The following is a 23602-nucleotide window of genomic DNA, read 5'->3' on the forward strand; positions in this document are numbered from 1 at the left end:
ATCGTCTATGTAAGATTTTTCATCGTTGTAATAACATAATTAATCAGACACTAAAACAGAAATCTTCGATATGGTGCATGGCGTACCATCGAACATGGATCTCATAAAGCATTTCGGAATGGTGCAGTTAGACGTATATTCTCATAAAATAGTAGAATTATCGGCTATACAATCGTCTACGTAATATTTTTCATCATTATAATAGCATAATTAATCATACGAAACTTTATTAATATGTACGGAGTGGGAATGTATTGAACATTATATAATATTTAAATCTATCAATTACTGATAATAGACTATGCAGAAATACAAATACTATATTTAATAGTATTAAGTAGACGTCTATAAATAGTATACATATTACAAATAAAACTATAGCGTTGGTTCATGTAAATATGAAAAATTTAAAGTAATATTAATTAATGTTACATGATTTTAATACTTCATGTAAATATTAAGAAAATACAGTTGTGCATCTAACATTTGAAAACAAACAAAAATTATATATATATATATATATATATATATATATATATATATCATTGTAATATATGAATTAAAACGAGACTGCATTAAATATGAATATATTCTAGGACTTCTTTTTAATATAACCCATAATTTATGGCAAACCATTTAATTAATTTTCATTTTTGTTTGCCATATAAACCTTAAAACTTCAATAATTTATGAAAATATGATTATTTATTTTTTGAAATATGTGGTTTTTACTCAAACATCTTTATATTCATCAATTATTTACAAAACTTTCCTTGTAATCAATAATACTAACTACCATTAACAACCAAAACTAAATTCTAAATGCATTAGAAATTGGTTTCTACATTTTTCTGTTTCATTTATTACATACAATCATTTATCTTGCATGTCCTCTTTCATTTCATTCTAAAATTCAAAATTATGGATTTCAAAATTGTACTTTCATTAAAGTTAGTCTAACTTGATGATTCATGATCAATAACGAAACATCTTTCATTGAAAAGTTTGGATGCTTAGAAAAGTTAAGTATGAACTCTAACCTTATTTAGAAAGAGAAATTGCCAAAAATATCACATTCATAATATCACTTTTAATGTTTATATTAACCACTTTTACCTTTATTTTAAAAAAGAAAAAAAATACATTTATAACCATAGGGTTAACTAATCTAACCTTATTTAGGGAAAATAATTGCCAAAAATATCACATTCATAATATCATTTTTCATGTTTACATTAACCAATTTTATCCTCATTTAAAAAAAAAAGAAAAAGACATTTATAACCATAGAGTTAACAAATCTAAACTTAGGATTTAGAGTGGGTAGGGTTTATGGAATGTGAAGTTTAGGATTCTAATAAATATATAAATAAATACTTGAATTTTTTTTTAAATAGTTTCCAAAATAATTTTCAAATTTCAAAAAGAAAATTTTAAAAATTAAAAAAAAATCGAAAAAGATTAAAAAAAATTATAAAAAAATGAATTTGAAAAATTATAATTCAAAAACATAAAAAATAATTTTTCTTATTTTTATTTATTTATTTTAAATAATTATTTATTGTATATAGAGAGATTAATGGTATAATAGTCTTTTGTCTCTTAATCAAGAATATATTTTTGAAAATGTCTTTTTAGCGGTGGTAAACATGAATAACGGTACCAACAATGTGGTAAACATGAAAATTCCTCATTTAAGAATGATATTCAAAATTTTAAGGTATGTTTCGTGTAGAAGATTTCTCCAGAAATCTACTCCACCAGGAAGATATGTAAAGAAATCCTATGGTCAATGCATAAGTTAGATTTGTAATTGTCCATTTATGAGTTTTTACAGAAATTTTCTGCATAAATATGTTAATTTTTCTTTGTAAAAGAAATTGAATAGAATTCCCAAAAAACTCTCTAAAAACGAGACTAGTTTTAAAATTGACCAAACTTATATATGAAGTTGAATTTTCATAGCAAATTTCTAAAAAAGTCTTCTTACATGTCACAAGAAATTGCTGAGGTATGATTAGAAGTGTACGCTCATGCTAGTTGTGTAGTGAAAAAATTATAATTATTTAATTTTATATTAATTAATTAGCAGACTTACATAGAAGTCTCATAGTGAGAAGTCTTTTCCCGAAGTCAACTAGATTTTTATTCCGATATTTTTGTCAAACTCATAGTTTTGAGAGCTCCCTTGATGACTTCTAGACTAGTATAATGTATAAAATTTAACATGGTCAAGTGCAAAACTAACTTGAGAAAGACTCTTTGCAACACACATTATACTTTTCTAGAAATCTTCTATGAAAAAACAAATATCTACAGAAATTTTGATTAATAGCAAAATTAACTTGATTATCATAGTTTACTAACCTGAGAAATGCTCTAAGAAATAAATAAATTATAAGGTGTAGCCGATATTTTTGAAAGTGGTAAAACTATTAAGGGCTAAGGAAACGAACCGAACCATCTTAATAATAGAAACCTGAGATTGACTAATAGGCTCAGATTGTTTTTTTTTAGATTGCACTGAAGCTATCAACTGTTTTCAATAACTTAGTTGGTTCAGCGTCGGAGAAAATGATAATACAAAGATCATTCAATTTTATAGAAGAAGGGAAAGGTGACAATAATTGGACTGGAGAAGGTTAAAACCATCGCTTCAAGCTTTGAAGAACGGCTAGCTTGCAGAAGTAGTCATTGATATATGTAACAAGTCGTAGAACCTTAGAGCATCATTATCCAAGATTTTTTAGAACGGGTTTCTTAGGGAAATATAAAAAACTATTTATTAACTTTTAACTAAAAATTTAAGAAACTGTTTTTAAAGTAGTTCTTAGTTTTTTTAGTTAAAAGTTTAGAAACGGGTTTTTATATTCCGCTAAAAACCTCACCATATGAACCCCCTCCCCCAATTAAACATGCTCTTATGATATCAAAGCTGGATTATTTCTGACGAAAAGATTGGTGGATTGTCTCGGATACTATAAGTTATTTGGAGTTCTAGAATATTTCTAACTCCACTCTATTTTTTACTTTAAAATAGAGTGTTGAGTAAAAATGTTTCAATGGTATTCTATTTTTCACTCTATAATAGAGAGAAAAATAGCTTTACTCTAGATATAGAGTAACTTATTTCTTTTTGTTCATCACTTTATTTGCTACTCTAGAATAGAGTACTGTTGGAATAAACTTAAACTCTATTATAGAGTAAAAAATAGAGTAAACCATCCGAGATGGTTATGAATCATGAAATCTCCTACGATATATTTCTTTGTAATTAATAAAACATGTTAGACACGTTATGTATTTTGAATAAATAAACCCTACTGAGCTAGTGAATAAATTAAGAAAAACTTTTAAACTACTGATATTTCCTTTCAAATGTATCATGGTATCAATGTTTTCGATCTTAATTCTGATGGAGTACGGATTTTTATCGTTTCTTTCTTTGATTCTGTTTTTTTTTAACTCATTGAACGGACTTTGTGATATAGTGGTAGTGGAGAGGCAACACATTCCGGATTCGATCTTTCTACTACGGAAACTAAGTCACATTATTCTGCCTACCACGACTGCGGATACATCCGTATGATTACCCAGAAAAAAACCTGTCATGGACTGCACCTTCCGCCCAGAGATTAGGTATGTGTCTTTTAATAGACCCGGGTTTAATCTTTTATTTTTACAAAGAAAAAGTTTCATCTCATGATGAAGTTTACATAATATTTTATTTGACTAGTTTTATATCATATTTATTTATCTTTAAAAATTAGTGGTTTTTTTTTGTTTTTAATGGTTTTTTTTTAAGAAAAAAGAGACAATTTCGTTTTTTACAAACTGAATTTATTATTTATTATTTATTAGCTAGTTTCATATTATTTTTTAGAAAACAATATTATGTTTCTTCACGGAACAAGTTATGGTATTTGTTATTGTCTTGACTTTGTAAAATCAGGTTATTATACTAAAGACTTGGACGCGATTGGTTGTGATGATGAAAAATGAATATCAACTACATATTCGATGTAGCCACGACCCACGAAGATGATGATTTCCAACGGAAATTTACAGATCCTGTGGAATGATGACTTGATGATTGTCGTGGACTTTGAGCATGAATCAGAATATACACAACTACTATATATCTATTTCACGGAATTGATGACTTTGGTGAGGCATAAACGCTATTGACGATCTTGGTGAGGTTTAAACGCCATTAATGGCCCTATAGTAGAGGATATAAACACCATGAAAATGATTTGATGATTCTTCATTTTCTTAGATGTTACCATGCATGAGCTTGTGGAAAGGTATTTTTTTTACTGAAATTTTTTTTGAAAGAATTTGCTAATCAAGTTAATGTACTTTATATAAATAAAGCCTACAAAAGTAATGAATAAATTGGAAAAAAAACTAATATACTTATGAGATCTCCTCCAGACTATCATAAAGTCATGTTCCTAACCGTGGTATTGATGCGATGATTTTGGTTCAGCCCACAAGAATAGACCCTCGATAGCCAAACCAGAAGAGTCAAGTCCTAGCAGCGTTTCTTGCAGAGACCCATTGTTACTTAAGTTCAAGTCCCTTACTACAAATAGGTTCATACTTCATACTTTCACAGAGTCCACATTTAGAATTTTATCAAAATAATAGTTAGCGCTGTTCCAGATTTTCCCTAAAAGGAGATAAGAATCTACAAAATTTTCTTTACAAAAATGTGCAAGTTCAAGAAAGTATCATAACCCCCTTTACTTTCTTTCTGTAATCTAGTGACCGAATATTTTGGTGCTTTAATAAAATCCAATTTCAATTATCTAATCACAGTTTGGTGCTTACAATTAATATTGTGTACTAAAAACATATATTCTTATCTTTAAATATTTTTCTATAAAAGGGTGCCCACAAAACCTTCATTTAGAAAAATGGTGTCTCTCACACACAACATATCCTTTCTCATTCTCTTGTTCCTCGGCGTCCTTGCCCTCTCCTTCGTTTGCGACTGTAGCCCTCCTAAACCATCACCGGATCCCCACAACCCGCCAAAAAATCCCGTCAAACCGCCTCAGTCACCTGCTGTCAAATCGCCAAAACCGCCCACCGTTAAACCACCTCCATCAACCCCTAAACCACCCATGAAACCGCCAACCATTAAACCACCGACCCACAAGCCTCCACCTGTGGTAACGTCGCCAACACCGTGCCCAGCATCAACACTGTGCCCACCACCGTCACCATGCCCACCACCAACACCGTGCCCACCACCAACACCAACACCAACTCCACCTGTCGTAACGCCGCCAACACCAGACCCACATGTTGTTACACCGCCAAAACCAGAGACTTGCCCAATCGACACGCTGAAATTAGGCGCTTGTGTGGACATTCTTGGAGGTTGCATTCACATGGGAATTGGTAAAAGCTACGCTAAGGAAACGTGTTGCCCGGTTTTGGGAGGTTTATTTAGCATGGACGCAGCCATTTGCCTATGTACTACCATTGAAGCCAAATTTTTCAATATGGACCTCATCATTCCCATTGCTATTGAGATTCTTCTCGACTGCGGAAAGCCTCCACCTCCTGGCTTCAAATGTAAGTTTGATGATATTTTTGGGTAATTGGAGGTTAATTTGCGTGTGTGAAACCGTTACTCATTTGTTTCATTTGATACGATAAAAGGGTTTGTTTGGGTTTTCACGCTGTACTTTTAGGTTTATATCTGTGTACGCTTTAATTTATTTTTATGTACATACGTACGTAGTACGTAGGTTGTGGAGTAAAGAAATGTGATTTTCATAGTCATGCACATTGTACTGATGGACATGTGATACGTGCCCTACAGCGTAGGCTACTGGCCAAGTACATGCGTATAAATTTATATATGTACACATCTACGCCAACAAATATATCATAGTGTATTCTTGAAAAAGTTGATTAAAAGATTATTCTTAACAAAGTTTATGTCTTAATCACACAGACGATTACATCATTATTTTTGAGAAATAAAAGGAAATTATGTCTATAAACGGGTAGAGATTAATTTTTTTCTTCGTTCACAACAAAAAAAGAAGATATATATTTATACTGTTTATTCTAGACAAATCTGCATTGGTAGTTTCTTTTAGAATATCTCAATTAAAAATATATAATTAAAAAAAAACGTGAGAGACGATTTTGTAGAAATTTTTCAAAAAGTTAGAGAGACTCATTTATTTATTTTTATTTTTTTGATATATTCTGTGGTTAATTCGGCCAGTTTCAAAAAAAACATTTAGTGTGTTATAGTGTTATAGTGGACTGGATATAACATTATCTCATCCGAGTTTAGAATATCTTCTGATTATTGTCAGAGGGTAGACATAATTTTTTACAACATACCATATTAACAATTTGTGTCGAAATCCAAACTTAGACTGAATATACAGTAATAGTTTAATTTTGAGGAATCAAACCTATAACTAATGTAGGTACATAACAAATTCTAAGAGATTACCACTGAACTATTGCTATTTGGCTATTCATTTTTATTAGTTTAGTTTTATCTTATCATTTGGATTTTTTAGATAATTAGATGAAAAATTCTTTAGGATATTTCAGCAATGATGATGTTTTAAGTATGTCTTTTCTAATTAATTATACAGTGATTTATGATATATCTACACAATAGTCAATGAAATGTCAACATGATATTCTTTTTCTGGCAAGTCAACATGATATAATTTCTATCTTTGTAAACTATAGAAAAAAGTACAATATATATGTACGGGGAATTCAACAAGGGCTTATTGGTGGAATAAAAAAAAATTAGTTTTTTAGAGAGAAAGAAAGAGAAAGATAGAAAGGAAAAAGGAGGAACGAAAGAAGATGAAATTTTAATTAGATAACTAGATTTTGATCAGCGCTTGGAAAGCGCGGGTTTTTTTTGGATTATATTATAATAGAAAGTCTTGTTACATCGAAAAATATATTTTTTAACAGTTATATAATCTTCGAATTAGTTTATTTGAGATTTTATATGTACCTTTTTACGTAAGTTAATTTCTTTTAGGCATGAGAATTATATCCGGATCAAAAAAATAAACCGAACCGACCCGAAAATATAGATTTAGTTCAGGTCTAGAGAAGATAACCTATTGAGTTTTTTTGGACCCGCAGGTCTTTGTTTGAGTCCGGGTCCTACCCTAGACCCGATCATAAATATGTTATGTTTATTAGGTATATTTGGATATTTCGAATATGTTTCCAGTATTATGGATATTTTTTCAGTTTTTGGTTTACGATTATAGTTTTTGATTTCAGGCAAATTTTCAAATTTAAAAAATAGGTATTTTTCAGTTCATCGTGTCAGATTTTGAATAAAATTTTGAATTTTTAGGTATTTGATTTTTTTGGGTATTTGTTTGGTATTTCGAATATTTTCAGATTTTTTTGGTATTTCGATTTCTTTTAGGATCCTAAATACCCGAATATATGTGGACCCATTACGTCCATATCAGGTCCAATAACCTTTATATAGATTTTTAACGTTATTGTACAAAAACATGGTTGATGAAATATTTTTTTGAGTAAAGGTATCATAAGGAATAATACTCGGATCTGTTAAAAATATTTAAAATATTGTATGGTTAGAATGATTAATGGTATTACCAAAAAAAAATAGTTATACATGACTACAACAACTTTTTTATATTAGATTTTTTAAGACTATTTATTTTTTAATAGTATTGATTCATTTTTAAGTGAAAAGTATAATATCTAAATCAATAATTTTCAAAATCGTGAATAATCAATACTGATATCGTGAAGTCGGGTTAACTTTAACAGAACCAATGAATTTCTACATTTTTATGAAGGTAACATGAATATTCAGAAAACTCATTTTTAAATATAAAAATATCGATCAAACTATAGACGGTTGAAAGTTTTGTATATGATATGAGATTTTAGTAGGAAAGTTTTATATATAATATGATTACTTTATTATAAAGGAAAGAGGAAGTTAGAATGTACATATATATGTCGTGTAACTTCTCTTGCTTTAAATTATATATTATATGATAAAAAAGGTAATATAAAACATTAGTTTCGAGGGTTTTACGATTAAAAATTAAAATGGTAAATATAATAATAGTAGTGATTAGGATTTAGGAGTGAGATTTGAATAAATAAGGAAATTAAATAAAGTATTGTTAGAGAAATATATGGTAATATATTGTTAATCTAAATTTAAGGTAAAATCAAAAAATAATGAGATAAATAAAAAGGTCCAAACAACTTTCATAAGTAGATTTTTTAAGACTCCTTCCCTTTTAATAGTATTGATGGATAAATACTTCTTTTTTTTTGTGTTAGTGAACTCAATTCCCATTCAACAAAACATGTGGTTCTTATTTACAAATGATACGGTGCAACGGTGCAACGGTGCAAGCATTTACAAATAGATTTTGACCCGCACGCTCGTGCGGATGTATTTTTTTAAAAAAATATGATGCTATTTGATTTTTATATCACTATTTAGAGTTGGACAAAAAAACTCGAATTTGAAGAATTGAACCGATCCCAATCCGAATAAGTAGTACTAAATTCGAACCGAAATTGATTAAATATCCGAATTATTCAAAATTTTGGTATTTCAAGAACTGGAATCTGATCCGAACCGAAGTATTTTGGGTATCCAAAATATATTTATATACTTATATATATTAATTATTTTTAGATTTAACATATATAAAAACATCCAGAATATATATGATATTTTTAAGTTCGCTTAATTGCTTGAAAATATATACAAATAATCAAACGTAAATATCTTAAATAGTTAAAATATACTCAAAACTCCAAAAATACTAATAATTATTAATTCTCTATCCAAATATTTAAACCAAACCTATTTAAATTGGTTATCCAAATCCGAACCAAATCCTCAAAGATCTGAACTGAACACAAAATCCCAAAAAAACCGAAAACGAAAACGAACCCAAACGCCCACCCCTGATCACTATTTTATATATATATATATATATATATATATATATATATATATATATATCCTATATGTGTCATCATAGGTTACAAAATATGTGTTATCATATAATTAATCATATTTTATATGTACCATCAAATAATCTTTCTTATAATTAATAATATTTTATACGTACAATCAATTAAATAAGCATATATATTATATTTAAAAATTTAATGTGAAATATAAAAACCATAATTTAAGTTGGTGTTTGAAATTGGGCTTTGTATTGTATTTTTCTTATATATATTGAAAACATTTTTACAATAGTTATTGAAAAATATGTTAGTAAAAATCAAATATTGAATATATATATTTATTTTTCTTTTGAATGAATTTTAGATATAAATCAATTTTAAATTATTATTTTGATATGAATATATATATCAAGTGACATAGACCCATTACTTTTTAATATAATGTAATGGACTTTCAATTTTTTTAGTAGCATAAGCCCATTTTTTTTCTAACTTACTGCTATCAATATTTCCAAACAATACTATTTTTTAACTACTATTCATATTGCCAAACAATCTCAATGTGTACTTCAACTTTAATAATATACTAGATTTTGACTCGCGCTTTCAAAGCGCGGGTTTATTTTTGTTTTTTTTTCAATTGACAAATATTTAGTAAATGTCACATTTTCATATATTTGTGTTTTATTTTATAAAAGACTTAAAAATTTTATCTTTATTTATCGTATTTTATTTTAAATGACTATTTATGTTTAAAAAATTAGACTTTATTTTTTTAATGAATTAAGTTGGTATAACTCTGATAAATTAATTTTATTATGTGGTTAATATTTTAATTAAAAAATTATATACTTTTAATAAATATTTATACTTTTCAATAAAAAAAATCAATTATTTTTATGAATGCTTAAATTATATTAAGGAAAGAAAAAAAATAATTAAGAATAATTGAAAAAAAAATATTTGAACTTAGACTCAATGGCCCAAAGGAAAAAAAAAGTGAGAATTGAATCTGATTTTTTAATCGGCCCAAATGGCCCAAGAGAGATCTGATGTGGGCTGGATCCGAAAATAATGACACAATATAGATGTGTTATTAATATTACTTGATTGCCCTTAATGAAACTTGCAATGTTAGTAAAGAAAAGGACAGACTAAGGTAATTAGGACAATAGGATCCTGCTTTAATAGTATAGATATGAGGTTTCTAAATTCAAAAATATGAGGTATTCGTGTTGATATAAAAGTATCTATAGACATCCACGTTATATAGTCTTTTTTTTTAAACTCAAAATTGTATTAAATTTTTCATAATAAAACACATTGTAAATTACAACAACCGGCAGAAAATGATAATATATTCGAAAACAATAGTTCAAAAGAAGAGAACAATAATAATGAAGTAAGATAATACGAAAAATAAACATTAAAGAGCCGCATGTATTAAAGCTGAAACTAATGGACTGATAATAACTCGCACACACTCGTAAACAACATGAGACCGAATATAACCAAAAAACCAATGACTTAGACAAAACAAATCCTGGAAAGTACACCAATAAGCTAAAACAGGCGCAACATTGGTACAAGCATATGCGAGGATAAACTTACATCAACACCAGAAACTGTTGGAAACCGGAGCCGAGGTAGAATCAAGTGAAAACTAAACACCTAGGCTCAAAGACACACAAACTTGAAACGTTAAAGAGAAAAACACCGGCGAAGATTAACATGTCTTACACACGGATACTTGTTTGAGAAAATAACGATCTATAGAACTAAAAACCTCCACAACAAATACACCTCACACCGATGGATCCAGAAAGCTTGAACAAGGCGAAAAACGAATTGACCATAATTGCAAGCAATCGAAGAGAAACAGAAGTATCACAACCCAAATCTAAAGCAAACCTCGACTTGACAACAAAGACGATTCTATAGATCTTGATCGTCGAAACGTGTAAGAGATATAAACCAACAAGAAGGAGGCCCTACAAAACCGCCATAAACCATACAAAACCTTGATTAAACTAAACTAAAGAGAAAAAGGAAATCTTCTCTCACGTAGCGGCGGTGAAAAGCACCGCCAACCACAGAGGGAGATCGGCGACTATGTAATTTTTTTCTTCTTTTCTCTCTCGTACGGCAGTATGACCTAATTTCACAAGATAAATATTCTATAGATAGTCTAATTAAAATGTCTAATATAACTCTCAGAAGATAAATATTTGAGATCTATATATATAAAGAAATGTTCGCCTCTCTCCCGTGAAGCCACGTCATCAATTCGTGCGTTCTGGAAGTGACACGTGTCCCATTTTATATTTAGAGCCAAAATAAATGAATGTAGTTAAGGGTAATTGAACCCAACACCTCTAACACTGGTAATTTCTCTTGGAACCACTAGGCTAAAATCACTTTTTATAAATATGTGGCCGCGAAAATACTTATTATCGTGTCAGCTAGAAGCCCGTGCTTCTTCTGCTTGTGGCCAGGACCGATACTGAACTGACGTCAAGATGAAGATCGTGAAGTTAAAAACTCTGCTCCAAACAGTTTTGCAATGTTTCCAACCTTTATAACTTGATGCATATAATATATATCAAAATACATTTGTTGTACACGCTTTTATTAGTTTTGCTTTTAAAAGAAGGTATTTACAGTTATAAATGTTTTGTGCCAGTGAAGTAATGGTTGAAAAATCTCTATACATATGTCATTTTAAAATAACACCCAACTTCAATATATAGTCAATACATATGTCCATGTTATATTCTAGACTAAATATTTTCTCTTTTAAAAATATAGAAAACAATTTTTTTAGTATACAAGCAAATATTGTAGAGCAAGTATGCATTATACAAAATAATATATATTTAAAATCCATACACAAAAACATAAAAGTTGTTATAGCCTCTTTCTGACACATGCACACTCCACTATGAATAAGAATAAAAAAAAACAGTATTGTCATCAAACTTTAACACAAATCCACATTTGTACATCTATAATTATGAGTTGGACAATTAGTTAATTTGATACAATACCAAAGCAAGAATAATCGAAAAACAAATATATCACTGCATACTAATAAGTAAGACATAACAGATAACCAAATTCTTGAATCTTAAAACAAATTTCAACTCGAGCATTTAGTGAATATTAAATTAACTAATATCCCGCCCATAGGGCGGGCTGACCCTAGTTTATTATATAGAAGAAGAATTAAATTCCTCATACATTATTTGATAAGTGATTTGTCACATATTCTATCTACAGTCACTCTCACAAAAAAAAAATGATATAGCTACTAAAATTGATGACATAACATAGATAAATATGACATAGATAATTACGTTTAATGTTGATTTATATTTTTGATAACTTTTTTAGAATATGATAATAATACATGTATTACATTTAATGTTCATTTATATTTTTGTTAAACTTTAAAATAAGGTAATAATTCATACATCATCATTAAAATAAACATACTCAAATTTATGTTTATTTAAATAAAATATAAATTAAAATATTAGTAAAAATAAGATATTCTTAAATATTAATAAATTTTTATTTTTAAATATAATCTAAATCTAAAAGTTTTAGTACTGCACATGGTGCAAGGTGCAGGAGAAAACATGACAAGGAGAAAATTTATTTAAACTGTTGGTACCTAATAAATGACGAAAAGAAAAAAAAATTTTAAAGTTTGGTCTACCATTGGGCCTTTTCTTACGACTTGGGCTTCATTCTGTGCAACAGAGAGGCCCGATTAAAAGATTAGTAAAACAAGATCTTTTTCATCTGTCTTGTCCAACAATCAAAGTTCACATCTCAAGAAGACTCACGCCATCGCCTTTTGGTCGAGCGAGCAAGAATCAAAGAAGAGGCGATCAGAGATCGAAAGCAATCCCTTCCTCTCAGGTTAAATTATTTACTCTTTTCTGCTTTCGTTTCCTTCTGGGTTTCGGAATCTGTCCTTTGCTGCTGTATTTGCTATGGAACACTAAGCTAGATGAGATCCTGGGTGTGACTGTGTAGTCGCTTAGCTTCTTCGATCTTTCATCGATCTGAAAGTAGAAAGCTTTAATCTTTAATCTATTAAACAAAAGCATAAAAGACAAAACCTTTTGTTCTTTTTTCTTGTTTTGTTTTAGGTTTGTTAGAAGATGTCTCGAAGATATGATAGCCGCACCACAATCTTCTCCCCAGAAGGCCGTCTCTACCAAGTCGAGTACGCCATGGAGGCCATTGGCAACGCCGGCTCCGCCATCGGTATCTTATCCAAAGACGGCGTCGTTTTAATCGGCGAGAAGAAAGTCACCTCCAAGCTTCTCCAAACCTCCACCTCCTCTGAGAAAATGTACAAGATCGACGACCACGTCGCCTGTGCTGTCGCTGGTATCATGTCTGACGCCAACATCCTCATCAACACTGCTAGAGTCCAAGCGCAACGCTACACCTTCATGTACCAGGAGCCCATGCCTGTTGAGCAGCTTGTTCAGTCTCTCTGTGATACAAAGCAAGGGTACACTCAGTTCGGTGGTCTTCGTCCCTTTGGAGTTTCGTTTCTTTTTGCAGGGTGGGACAAGAACCATGGGTTTCAGCTGTATATGAGTGACCCCAGTGGGAACTACGGTGGTTGGAAAGCTGCGGCTGTGGGAGCTAACAACCAGGCGGCTCAGTCTATTCTGAAACAAGATTACAAGGATGATGCAACTAGAGAAGAGGCGGTGGAGCTTGCTCTGAAGGTCTTGAGCAAGACCATGGACAGCACTAGCTTGACGTCGGAGAAGCTTGAGCTTGCTGAGGTGTTTCTGACTCCGTCAGGGAGTGTTAAGTACCATGTTCACTCTCCTGACTCGCTCACCAAGCTGTTGGTGAAGCATGGTGTGACTCAACCCGCTGCTGAATCATCCTAAACTATTGTCAGAGTCTTGATCTCTGCCTGGTGCTGTGTCCCCTTTATCTATCTCGTTAGTTCTCTGTTTCACAGCTTTCATTTTTAGTTTGATGTTTATTAGACTATGACGATGAAACTGAAATTTCACAATGTTATGAGAATTTTATTTGAGTATTTGAGTTGAAGTCTATATCAGTAATGTACAAATATCACTGTAGGCCTCAGGTTTTCAGCAACACTGATCAAGAACAGAGCTTAGGAAGCGACCTGTTGCTTCCTCTGCTTGAGCTGCTTGTGTTCTTCATCTGGTGTTTTAATCGCTTAAAATTTTTTGTCACTAGAAATGTGTGTTCTTGAGTCAGCTGAACGCTTCTCGTAGCTTAAAGTTCTTATCACGTTGAGTTTTTCACCATTGGTTGGTTAATCCAGCGTGAGCCTGAACGAGCCAAAGAAAATGATCATAAAACTTATTTCTACATTTTTGTATTTTTGAGATGATTCTTGAAATTTACCTCAAGATACATATCGATAGATATCTTCATGAGTCTCTCTTGCTGAATCTGGAATGAGAGTGAGGAGAGATAGAACCTTTGAAGGTTTCAAGAAAGGATCAGGTGCTACTTCAGCTATGTACTGATCAACTAAGCTTGCCACCTTCTTCCGTTGTCATCCTCTCTTTGCCTCGCTGAGGAAAGCTTTTCCGAATCTATGAACAAAATTCACGTGGTACAAGTGACTAGACTTCAATGGAGACGGAACAAGAAGATTGTCAAGTGTTGCTTGATCCAGTTGCTGACCAATCATAAGCTCCAGCTTTGTTCATAAGACTTTTTTTTATGTTCAATGCAAGAGCAAGCCTCAAAACACCGAAGAGGCTCTTGTGACGAACACAGCTTCGATCTAACACGTAAAGAGTATGGATGATGGTTTCAAGAATCTCTCTTTTCTCATTACAAGACTCCGAACAGAGCTTGACCTTCTGGTAATAGAATAAGAACCTGCTTATGGTAAGATTATCGAATTTTCGCGCTATCATCAGCTTCAAGAACATTGCAACCAAACTAGGACATAAAACAAGAACCTCACTGAACCACCATGGTATCCGTGAAGACCCATTCTTGAAACTCTCTGTGATTTTACTGTCACAAGAAAACCGAAGCAAGCTGCTATCTGGTGAAGGTGAACAAGCAGAAGCAGCACTAGAGGGACTCAGTTCAAGTTTCTCCACAAGCGCATCCATTAGTTGGCGGCTAAAGAATCAGTTTCAGAGGATATTTCAAGTTGCTGACACTGTTTTAGACCAAGAAAAACCTTTGGCTAAGCCCAATACCTAATCTCTTTCATACACTTCTCACTCTGTTTCAAGACACTAGTGACTTCCATAAACTTAGCAGTATAATGGATCAAGACTATATTCGAAGGTACCACAGTGAACTGACAGTTGCTGTAGCAAATCTTGATACAAGCTCAAAACATTCAACTCCACGAGGGAAATCATTGAAGATGACCTTCATATTACCATCTGAAGAACAAGTAGATTTCCCAAGAAACTTCTTTAATGTTCCAGAATACTTGCATATGATTTTCTGAAAGCAAAACACAGGAAAAAACTAATAATAACCAAACTCAGAAGTCATATAATTAGAGCATCTCTAAAATAAAATTTAGAGCTTCAAATATAAAGTTTTTTTTGTTTCCTAAGAGTATTTCTAGAGTTTGCAAAATTTTGAGTCTGATTGGTAATGGCTGTAGCTTTAAATATTTTGTTGTAGAAAAAAATCGGTAGACTTTTTGCTGTGGATTTAAATTTTATTGCTGTAGAATTTTATGGAAAGCATTAAAAATTGCTTTGGATATTTGGCCCTGCAGAGCACTTGTACAGCTGTAGTTTCCAAAAACAAAACTTCAAATTGAACTTTAAAATTATTTGTAATTTACACTATAATATTTATATTTGTCATAATTAATATAAATCAATAAGAGAAATACCCTAAAATAGCAACAAAAAAGGTTTGGTCACAAAAAACCACAAGAAAGAAAATGACTAAAATGTTTCATTAAAGAGGTAAATATACATTTATACCCTTAGGATTAACTAATTCATCCAAACCTTAGGGTTAAGGAGTGGGAATTTGGAATTGAAGTTTAAAATTTTATAAAATAAAATATAAATATTAAAAATTTGAAAATAAAAATTTTAAAAATAGTTTCAAAAATATTTTTGAATTACAAAAAGAAAATACCAATCTGCTCAAATCTCTGACGAGACAACAGATTCTCTAGGTCACTGCGAATTCTCCAGGTTCACGTAACGTGCTCTACACGCGAGGTGTTTGTGTCTTCTCGTACGAAGCTTCTTTCTGTCAAGATGATGGCTGAATCCACCAGAAACCTCTAAAACAAAAACAAAACATCTTATGATATTTAGTTCTTGCTCTGTTTTTTTGTTTCCGCTAATCGATCATAGAAGAAAGAAAGCTACATAGCGTTTTAATGGCTGGTGAAAGTTTAATCTAGTGATAGTATTTTCATTTTCAGGTTTCAGTCATCTTTTACAAATGTCTACGAACTATATATGAACTTGAATATGGTTTATCAATGATTATTGCGCTGTTCCACAGTAAGTCCAACACCAAACGAAAACGATTCCATCAATAATCTCAAAAACATTCGACGACAAGCAAACCAACAATAATAACATAAAAAAAATGTTCAAACGGATTTTTAGAAACAAACCGAAATGGAATCACATAGTTCCCCTCAAATCATTTTCTGGATAGCATGGTGTAGATGACAGAAGATATGAGTTCATACTTCTTTCTGCAAATCTCCAGCTCCTTGAGAAACAGAGCCTTGACTTCATCGGATGATGGTTCGGGGTTGTTGAGGAGATCAATAGGAACCGCCATCGTCTTATAAATTTGAAGGTCGAGATACAGTTTCTAGAGAGAGTATTGGTGAGTAACGAAGAGTCAAATGTGAAGGAAGTGAAGTGAGTATATGAAGGAAGGGAGATTAAATTGTTTTTTTTTTTTAATTTGTCCAGCTGTTGTGGATTCAACCGGTTCTGATTCTGAACCAAAATAATTAAAAAATCAATAACCAAACTAAACCGAAACCTGAACCAAGCTCGACAAAAGACTTCATTTTTATGCCTTTTTGTCATCTTATGGCTTTTCTTTTGTTTGAAAATAAAACCAAAGCTAAATAATTAAGATAAAAACTAGAATTAAATGATAACGAGAGCTAAATGGTTTGTTGTAGATCTTCATGAAGAGTTCTTGGTGATAATTACATCTCCACTTTCAAAGAGCCAAGTAAGCCTTCTCAAGTTCAGCTAAAGAAACAAAATCATGCCAACCCAAGCCTATGAATAAGGCTGACTAGATGCGGTTGATAAGATTTACGTGCGGAGGCATCAACTTCACAAGGAAACGTATGTGCTAAATCACTAATTATTTAACTATTCTTAAATTCATTTGGGGAATTAAAATTCTTTGATGCTGAAGAGGTTTTCACTGAAAACTTTTCAGTTATGATTCTCGACTTACTATATATGTAATTGATTGTATAACTCGTTTAAGTCTTAAACTAATGTGCTAGTAAGTTACTGTTCTTGTAGTTAACCGTTGTTACAAGAAGACGGAAGCATCAGGGTTGGGAGCAATTTGTGTCTATAGCGCTGAACATCGGGAGGCTTACTTGAACAAAGCTGGATCTTTGAAACTGGAGGTCGAATTTGAGGTTGTTTCTACCACCAAATACACTCCCTCTGTCCCTCATGATCACAAGCTCTACCCTTTGGAGAAAATTAATATTCAATTTCATACGAGTACAATGAATCCAAAATACATTTCTTTAAAAAGATTTTTAGATATCTTTCGACTTATAAAAGTTTTGTATTTCAAGTCACACAAATAAATTTAAATTTTTATATAGCTAAGACATCTAGCATCTTCTTCGTTTTGTTTAACTCAAAAGCTAATTTACCAGTTGAAGTGTATACATATCTCTCAAATCTTTCCTTATTGATCAAGTTTATTTATCCAAAGATTCTCTAATAAAATATTGACATAATGACAACCGAACAATCCAGGCCACCCTTGACCCAAATTTCTTTGTGGGTTTTAGCCCAAACAAATTGATCCATGAGTGAATTGATTATTACTGGGCTCAAGTCGTCAAGCAGAGGTCGAGTTGCACTCTGAATATATATTACTAAAGTTAGGGTTTGCTTGTCTCGATTCTGCGTTTTGATTCCTGGCTCTGTCTCGGCTTCAGGTTTATCGACTGTAGCCCTAAATCACAGTCTGCCTCGATCTTATTTTTTTCCTTATATTTGGCTGAACACTCGTAGTCTTTTCACCTTATCTCTGTATAGAGTATTTAACGATTAATCTTTCGTCTGTTTCTGGTTGACTTGATCATTAAGGATGGTCGTTACAGTTTCGGATGAAGAAACATCTTCGTTGTGTTTCTTCGCATCAGAGTCAACAACTTCGCAAACCTTCTGGACAGAACGTCCTCCTGGTTCTTATTCCCTCAAAATCCAGAATCTCGCACAACTCATCGGTGAAAAATACCACACTCGTGGTTTCTTAGTAAATGGCTACAATTGGTACTTATTTACTATTCCAGTATTGGTTTTTTTATCTAAATCGCGAAGCGTACATATGTTTATTTTGATGATAGAAGTCCTTTGATTATTTTATTATTATTATTATTATAATCTTGTTTCTGAAACGTACCTCTTGTATAATCTTGTTTCTGAAATACCAGGAGATTAATTATATATCCAAAAGGGAATGAAAAGGACAATGGAAGTGGATATATTTCGATGTACGTTGAAATAGACAGCACAAGCGAGGTGTTTGCATATCTCACCTTCTTTGTCTATAACAAGAAAGTAAACAAATATTTATGTATTCATGGTATGTAAGTTCATTTGCCTACTGCTCTATCTAGTTTTGACTACATATATTTCATATGTACTATGCCAACTTCCCATTGATATATAATGCCACCTTTATTTGTTACTTTTAAAATAATATTCACGCACAAACACACACTCGTACAGATACACAAGTGAAGCGTTTTAATGCACTGAAGAAGGTGTGGGGATCTTCTCAAATGCTTCCACTTGAGTTATTCAATGATCCTAAAAATGGATATATATTTGAGGAAGATCAATGCGAATTTGGAGTTGATGTGACGATTGATTCAACCGTTACCAACTGGGAAATCGTCTCTTTTAATGAGAATTTTTGTTATCCCAAATTCTTCTTTAGTGTCAAGAATTTCACGATGCTGAATGAACATCTCTATTTCATGTCTAATACATTTTCAGTGGGAGGAAAGACATGGTGAGTTTATAAATATCCACCTATGTGTGTGTGCACATGTGTGATATAACACGTGCTTAATATTCTTCTCTAGGGTACTAAGGTTTATTCGCAAGTGCTTCTCTACATTAGACGACAAATGGATCTCCATTTTTCTGCATCTAGCCGACAATGAAAGATTGTTACCGGATGAGAGGATTTACACGCGTGGTCATTTCCGAGTTCTAGACCCATATGGATCTAATCACATCACAGAGAAATGTATGTAAACCTATTGTCTTGTTATTATATATATATATATATATATATATATATATATATATATATATATGTATAGCTTTCTTAAGTCAATACCAATTGATGAGATAAAACTATCTATAGACTTAGATATTAATTTTGCTCCTTTGATTTAAATAATATGCGTACTTATTCTTTTATTTTTGTTGCAGTTAACTGCTGGCACGATCAATCAAACTCAGGTTGCGGTCACGACAAAGTGGTGTCAATGGATAAGCTCCAGGAGGTTTACTTGGACGAAGAAGACACTTTGAGCGTAGCGATTGAATTTGAAGTTATCTCTGCGACCAATTACTCTCCCATCAATTACTCTGCCATTATCTAAGCTCTCTCGCTTCCCCCGTTACTCTCTCTGTCTCATTAATTTGCAAAAACGAACAAAAAAGGCGCATTTACGTTGGGTTTAATTTCGTTATGCAATGGACTTTCTTTTTTTCATCGCATTATTTTCGAAATTTCTTTTTTGATTCAGTTGGGATTGAGATTCAGTATACATATATTGCAGAATTTTCAAAGCTATTGATCGAATGATTAGAATTAGACATAGCTCTTTGTAAGAAATATTTGCTAGAAAGGGACGAAAAAATAAACATCTCCGTCATGTATACCTTCCCGACAAAGCTTTGTCCTAATAGTAGTTAGATTAGTGATGATTCTGTTTTACCCTTATATAAACCTAAAAGCTTGGGCACAACAAAACAATCTGACATTAAAGTGAAATCCAAATTGAACACTCCTACCGCAATAACAATTTCGGTTCTCTTCTTGGGGGGGAACTTCACTTCAAGTGAGGACTGGCCTTTTCGTGTAAGATAGTGGGATGGGATGATACGGGGTGTGCGCAATCTGAATTTTGAAGTTTTTTTTGTATTAAAATAATAATTTCTTTATTGGTCAAACATAATTTAAAAAAACTTAAATGTTTGAATTTAAAAGTATAGTTTAAATTTACTGCTATTGAAAATACTTAAACAATAATTTTAATACATTTTGTGATTTTAACGTGTTTTGATAAAATATGAAATCTCAAAAAAAAATTCTAAATTATATTGATAAAATTATAGCGATTTCCATAACTAGAAAAATAATCCACAAACTCATTGAAGTTCAAATCCTTCCAAATCATTTTAAATTGTAGATATTTTTATTTTAATAAATTCCAGTGAACTAAAATTATCATACATATATAAATTAACAATTATTATAGGGGGAAAATACTTTAATAATAGACCAAACGTCTAACTAAGTAACTAATGCTTTTAAACCTGGTATTTTGGAGTGTGGTTGCTATAAATTATGATGTATGCAATCATACAAGTAATCTTATATGAACTTTTATTCATGGCATCTGTAAAATCGTTTACTTTACTGTTGTTATGTATATTGTCCATATGATGTATATGCATAGTTATAAAGACCCCTATTCTATCTCAAGTGCAAGACAAAAATTGTAGGGAGTATTTGCTCAATAGCCAAATTCTGAATGAAAATTAAAAAAATAGTACTGACTTTAACATTATTAAGTTAGTAGCTTTTGTCTCATGGTTTACCCGGTTATACCCTTTTCACTAGCAAATTTCTAGTGAAAGAAAAAGAGAGTGCATGACGTCGTCACTTGGTGTTATGGATAAGAGTGAAGCACCATTATTTTCACCTCACGTAAATTAGCTATGTGAAACACTTCTTTACTTCATATAAATAGAAACTTTTTTCATAAAGAATGTATTACATATCACCCATGTTCGAAAACGCGGGCGAGTTGGCCGATAACTCGCCAGTTAAACGCAAATCAGTGATGCTCCGATGCGATTTTGTGTTATTCGGGCAAAACTCGGATTAGAAAAAAAATTGTACATATTTTGGCATTTTTTGGTTCGAAATCGGTCCTTTCAACATAAATCTCTCATATTTCTTTGTTAATAATCAAGAATCGAAGCAAATCGTCCCAGGAAAATATGATTTCTGTTAGAAAAACAAAAAAAACGGCCATAAACTAGGGCTAAAAGACGCACAGGTCGGGAGGAAGAAGATGAATTGTATATTACAAATATACCCTTCATTAAAGAAATGTAAAAAAAAAAGATGAAAAAATAACATTAGTGGCCATCGAACCCAGGTTAAGAGAACTAAATAAGCCTAATGTAACCGCTGGACCACAATAACACATCTGCTATTGATTTTTCAAAACAATTTAAGATATACTATAAATGAAAAATGTGAATTTTTATTATTTTTATTTTAAAATTACTCCCCGAGTACTCTTTGATTTTATCCCGATTTTCTCTTAATTCGCTAGGTCCGGGTCAAGCGTACGTATAGCGCCTAGCACAATTTCGAACATGGCATATCACTCAAGTAGTATATGAATTTAATCCCTATATATAAATTTTATCCCAACCCCACCCCAACCCCAAAGTACTAAACCTAAAACCTTAATCAATAAACCCTTAACTCAAATATAAGTCATAAACCCAAATATAAACTCTAAACCCTAATATAAACCATGAACCCACATATAAACCCTAAACCGAAATAGAATGAAACAAAATAAATATCATAATATATATTGATGAAATTATGAAATGTCTAAGATTCCATGGAATGAGTTAATGCTGATCCCAACCATACCCCTTCACCTTCTAAATACTAAAATCTAAACTCTAATCACTAAACCCTAAACCCAAATATCAACTTAAGAAAATTACAAACTATATTTTTAAACAAAATAGAACACTCCTTAGTAATCGTCAAGTGGAATAGAACATGCAAAAATAGTATTGTTAAATGGAATGGAACATAATAAAATCGTCAAACGGAATGGAACAATATTGCAACCGTGACTTACAGTAGTTAAAAGTATCTTCCGCAAAACGTACATGTGAATTCGAATCGGCAAGAGTTCAGTCATATTGGTGTCACGCCTAGAATAGCTCGTCGCATATGTAGATTTTCGAATTTCCGATGCTTCCCGTCCATCACCGCCAAAGCCTTTGCAAACAGTCTTTTCCATCACAAAGCTATTATGGATTTACCAAATAATTTTTTTTTTGCAACAGGTGTGTAAATGTTGGAAGGCCACAAGTTACTTGTGTTGTTAATAATTATTAATGGAACTGTTTTTGTTTGCAAGTTTTATAGGTAGGATAGAAGAACAAAATGACAATATTATATAAAAATCACATGGTATATCGATAAGTTAAGGTAATTAGTTATATAATGAATTATAATTTTCGTGTACGCTATACAATGCAATTTTCCAAAATTAGGTTTCGAATGATGACCATCGTCCCGTCCCGCCCCGCAGTTAACAATAACAAAAATCTCTACTTATACTATATGGCTATGAATGTTTGGGGCGGGAGAGGGCGGGACGTAGTGCGGGACGGGAGAGAGTCGCCACTCACGCATAAAAACTGTCGGTATTTACTTATGAATTAAATATTGGGAATTCGGCCAAAAAAAGCACGAACTTTACACGAATTGCCAAAATAAACATGTACTCGAGCCTGGCCAATAAAATTCCAAACTTTCGTTGACTTTTTTAGTTTATTAAGAAACTTACGATTGACTGACCAAAATAACAAACCGTTAACCGACAGTTAAAACTGTGTTAACCCACCGTTAAATACTACCGTTTAGTGAAACGACGTCGTTTCATTCAGTTCTTTTGTTTAAGATAAAATCTTAAAATTGTTGTTGGTTGGACTCGAATCCACACACTCTTGGACTTAACAGAGGGGAGTTTTACCACTGGGCTAGTGAGACTTTTTGAAATATTAGATACAAATTTCTTTTTATTGATCAAAAGACGTGGATGATTGAAATAAAACAAAACATAATCCTAATTTCTCATAAACTCAAAAAATTCTCTAATTTGAAAAATCTTTAAATTTCCAAAAAATTGAAAAATAATTATTTTTTTTGTAAATTTAATTTTGAAATTAAAAATAAACTTTTTCTTTCTTTAAAAAATCAAAAATCTTCCAAAATTTTCTTTTAAAAAAAATCCAAATTTTTTAAAAAATCAAAGAAAATGCAAAAAATTAAGTTACAATTATCA

At 31.5% G+C, this 23602-nt stretch overlaps 4 protein-coding genes across 5 annotated transcripts; 3 read left to right on the forward strand and 1 right to left on the reverse strand.

Moving 5' to 3' along the window:
- The first annotated feature begins 1650 nt into the window (after positions 1-1650).
- On the forward strand, positions 1651-5879 carry LOC103834859 (36.4 kDa proline-rich protein). The gene has a single exon (XM_033287031.1). The coding sequence runs from the start codon at positions 4923-4925 to the stop codon at positions 5613-5615; it is 693 nt and encodes a 230-aa protein (XP_033142922.1). The 5' UTR covers positions 1651-4922; the 3' UTR covers positions 5616-5879.
- Positions 5880-12724: 6845 nt separating this feature from the next.
- Positions 12725-14093, forward strand: LOC103834874 (proteasome subunit alpha type-4-A). Its single transcript, XM_009110968.3, has 2 exons — positions 12725-12924; positions 13158-14093. Exon 2 carries the CDS (start codon positions 13170-13172, stop codon positions 13920-13922), a length of 753 nt encoding a protein of 250 aa, XP_009109216.2. The 5' UTR covers positions 12725-12924; positions 13158-13169; the 3' UTR covers positions 13923-14093.
- Positions 14094-14326: 233 nt separating this feature from the next.
- Positions 14327-16555, reverse strand: LOC103836398 (BTB/POZ domain-containing protein At3g22104). The gene is given in 6 exon segments (XM_033276304.1): positions 14327-14431; positions 14433-14719; positions 14721-15148; positions 15151-15357; positions 15360-15489; positions 16523-16555. Coding segments are annotated over 6 exon segments (1140 nt in total). The 3' UTR covers positions 14327-14376.
- Positions 15133-23371, forward strand: LOC103834883. Of its 2 annotated transcripts, XM_009110979.3 has the most exons (6): positions 15133-18184; positions 18336-18521; positions 18683-18834; positions 18981-19266; positions 19340-19506; positions 19695-23371. In XM_009110979.3, exons 2-6 carry the CDS (start codon positions 18337-18339, stop codon positions 19865-19867), a joined length of 963 nt encoding a protein of 320 aa, XP_009109227.1. In that variant the 5' UTR covers positions 15133-18184; position 18336; the 3' UTR covers positions 19868-23371. The 2 variants fall into 2 exon arrangements, with proteins under 2 accessions (XP_009109227.1, XP_033142843.1); XM_033286952.1 differs by having other exon boundaries at positions 15133-18521.
- The last annotated feature ends 231 nt before the right edge of the window (positions 23372-23602 follow it).

The sequence above is a fragment of the Brassica rapa genome, chromosome A01 (genome assembly GCF_000309985.2).
Source record: "Brassica rapa cultivar Chiifu-401-42 chromosome A01, CAAS_Brap_v3.01, whole genome shotgun sequence".
NCBI lineage: Eukaryota > Viridiplantae > Streptophyta > Magnoliopsida > Brassicales > Brassicaceae > Brassica > Brassica rapa.

Coding starts and splice junctions, on each gene's coding strand:
- LOC103834859 (XM_033287031.1), top strand. CDS start 4,923: ATGGTGTCTCTCACACACAACATATCCTTTCTCATTCTCTTGTTCCTC.
- LOC103834874 (XM_009110968.3), top strand. CDS start 13,170: ATGTCTCGAAGATATGATAGCCGCACCACAATCTTCTCCCCAGAAGGC.
- LOC103834883 (XM_033286952.1), top strand. CDS start 18,337: ATGGTCGTTACAGTTTCGGATGAAGAAACATCTTCGTTGTGTTTCTTC. Junction 18,522..18,682: donor TTAGTAAATGGCTACAATTG/GTACTTATTTAC, acceptor CTGAAATACCAG/GAGATTAATTATATATCCAA. Junction 19,267..19,339: donor TCAGTGGGAGGAAAGACATG/GTGAGTTTATAA, acceptor ATTCTTCTCTAG/GGTACTAAGGTTTATTCGCA.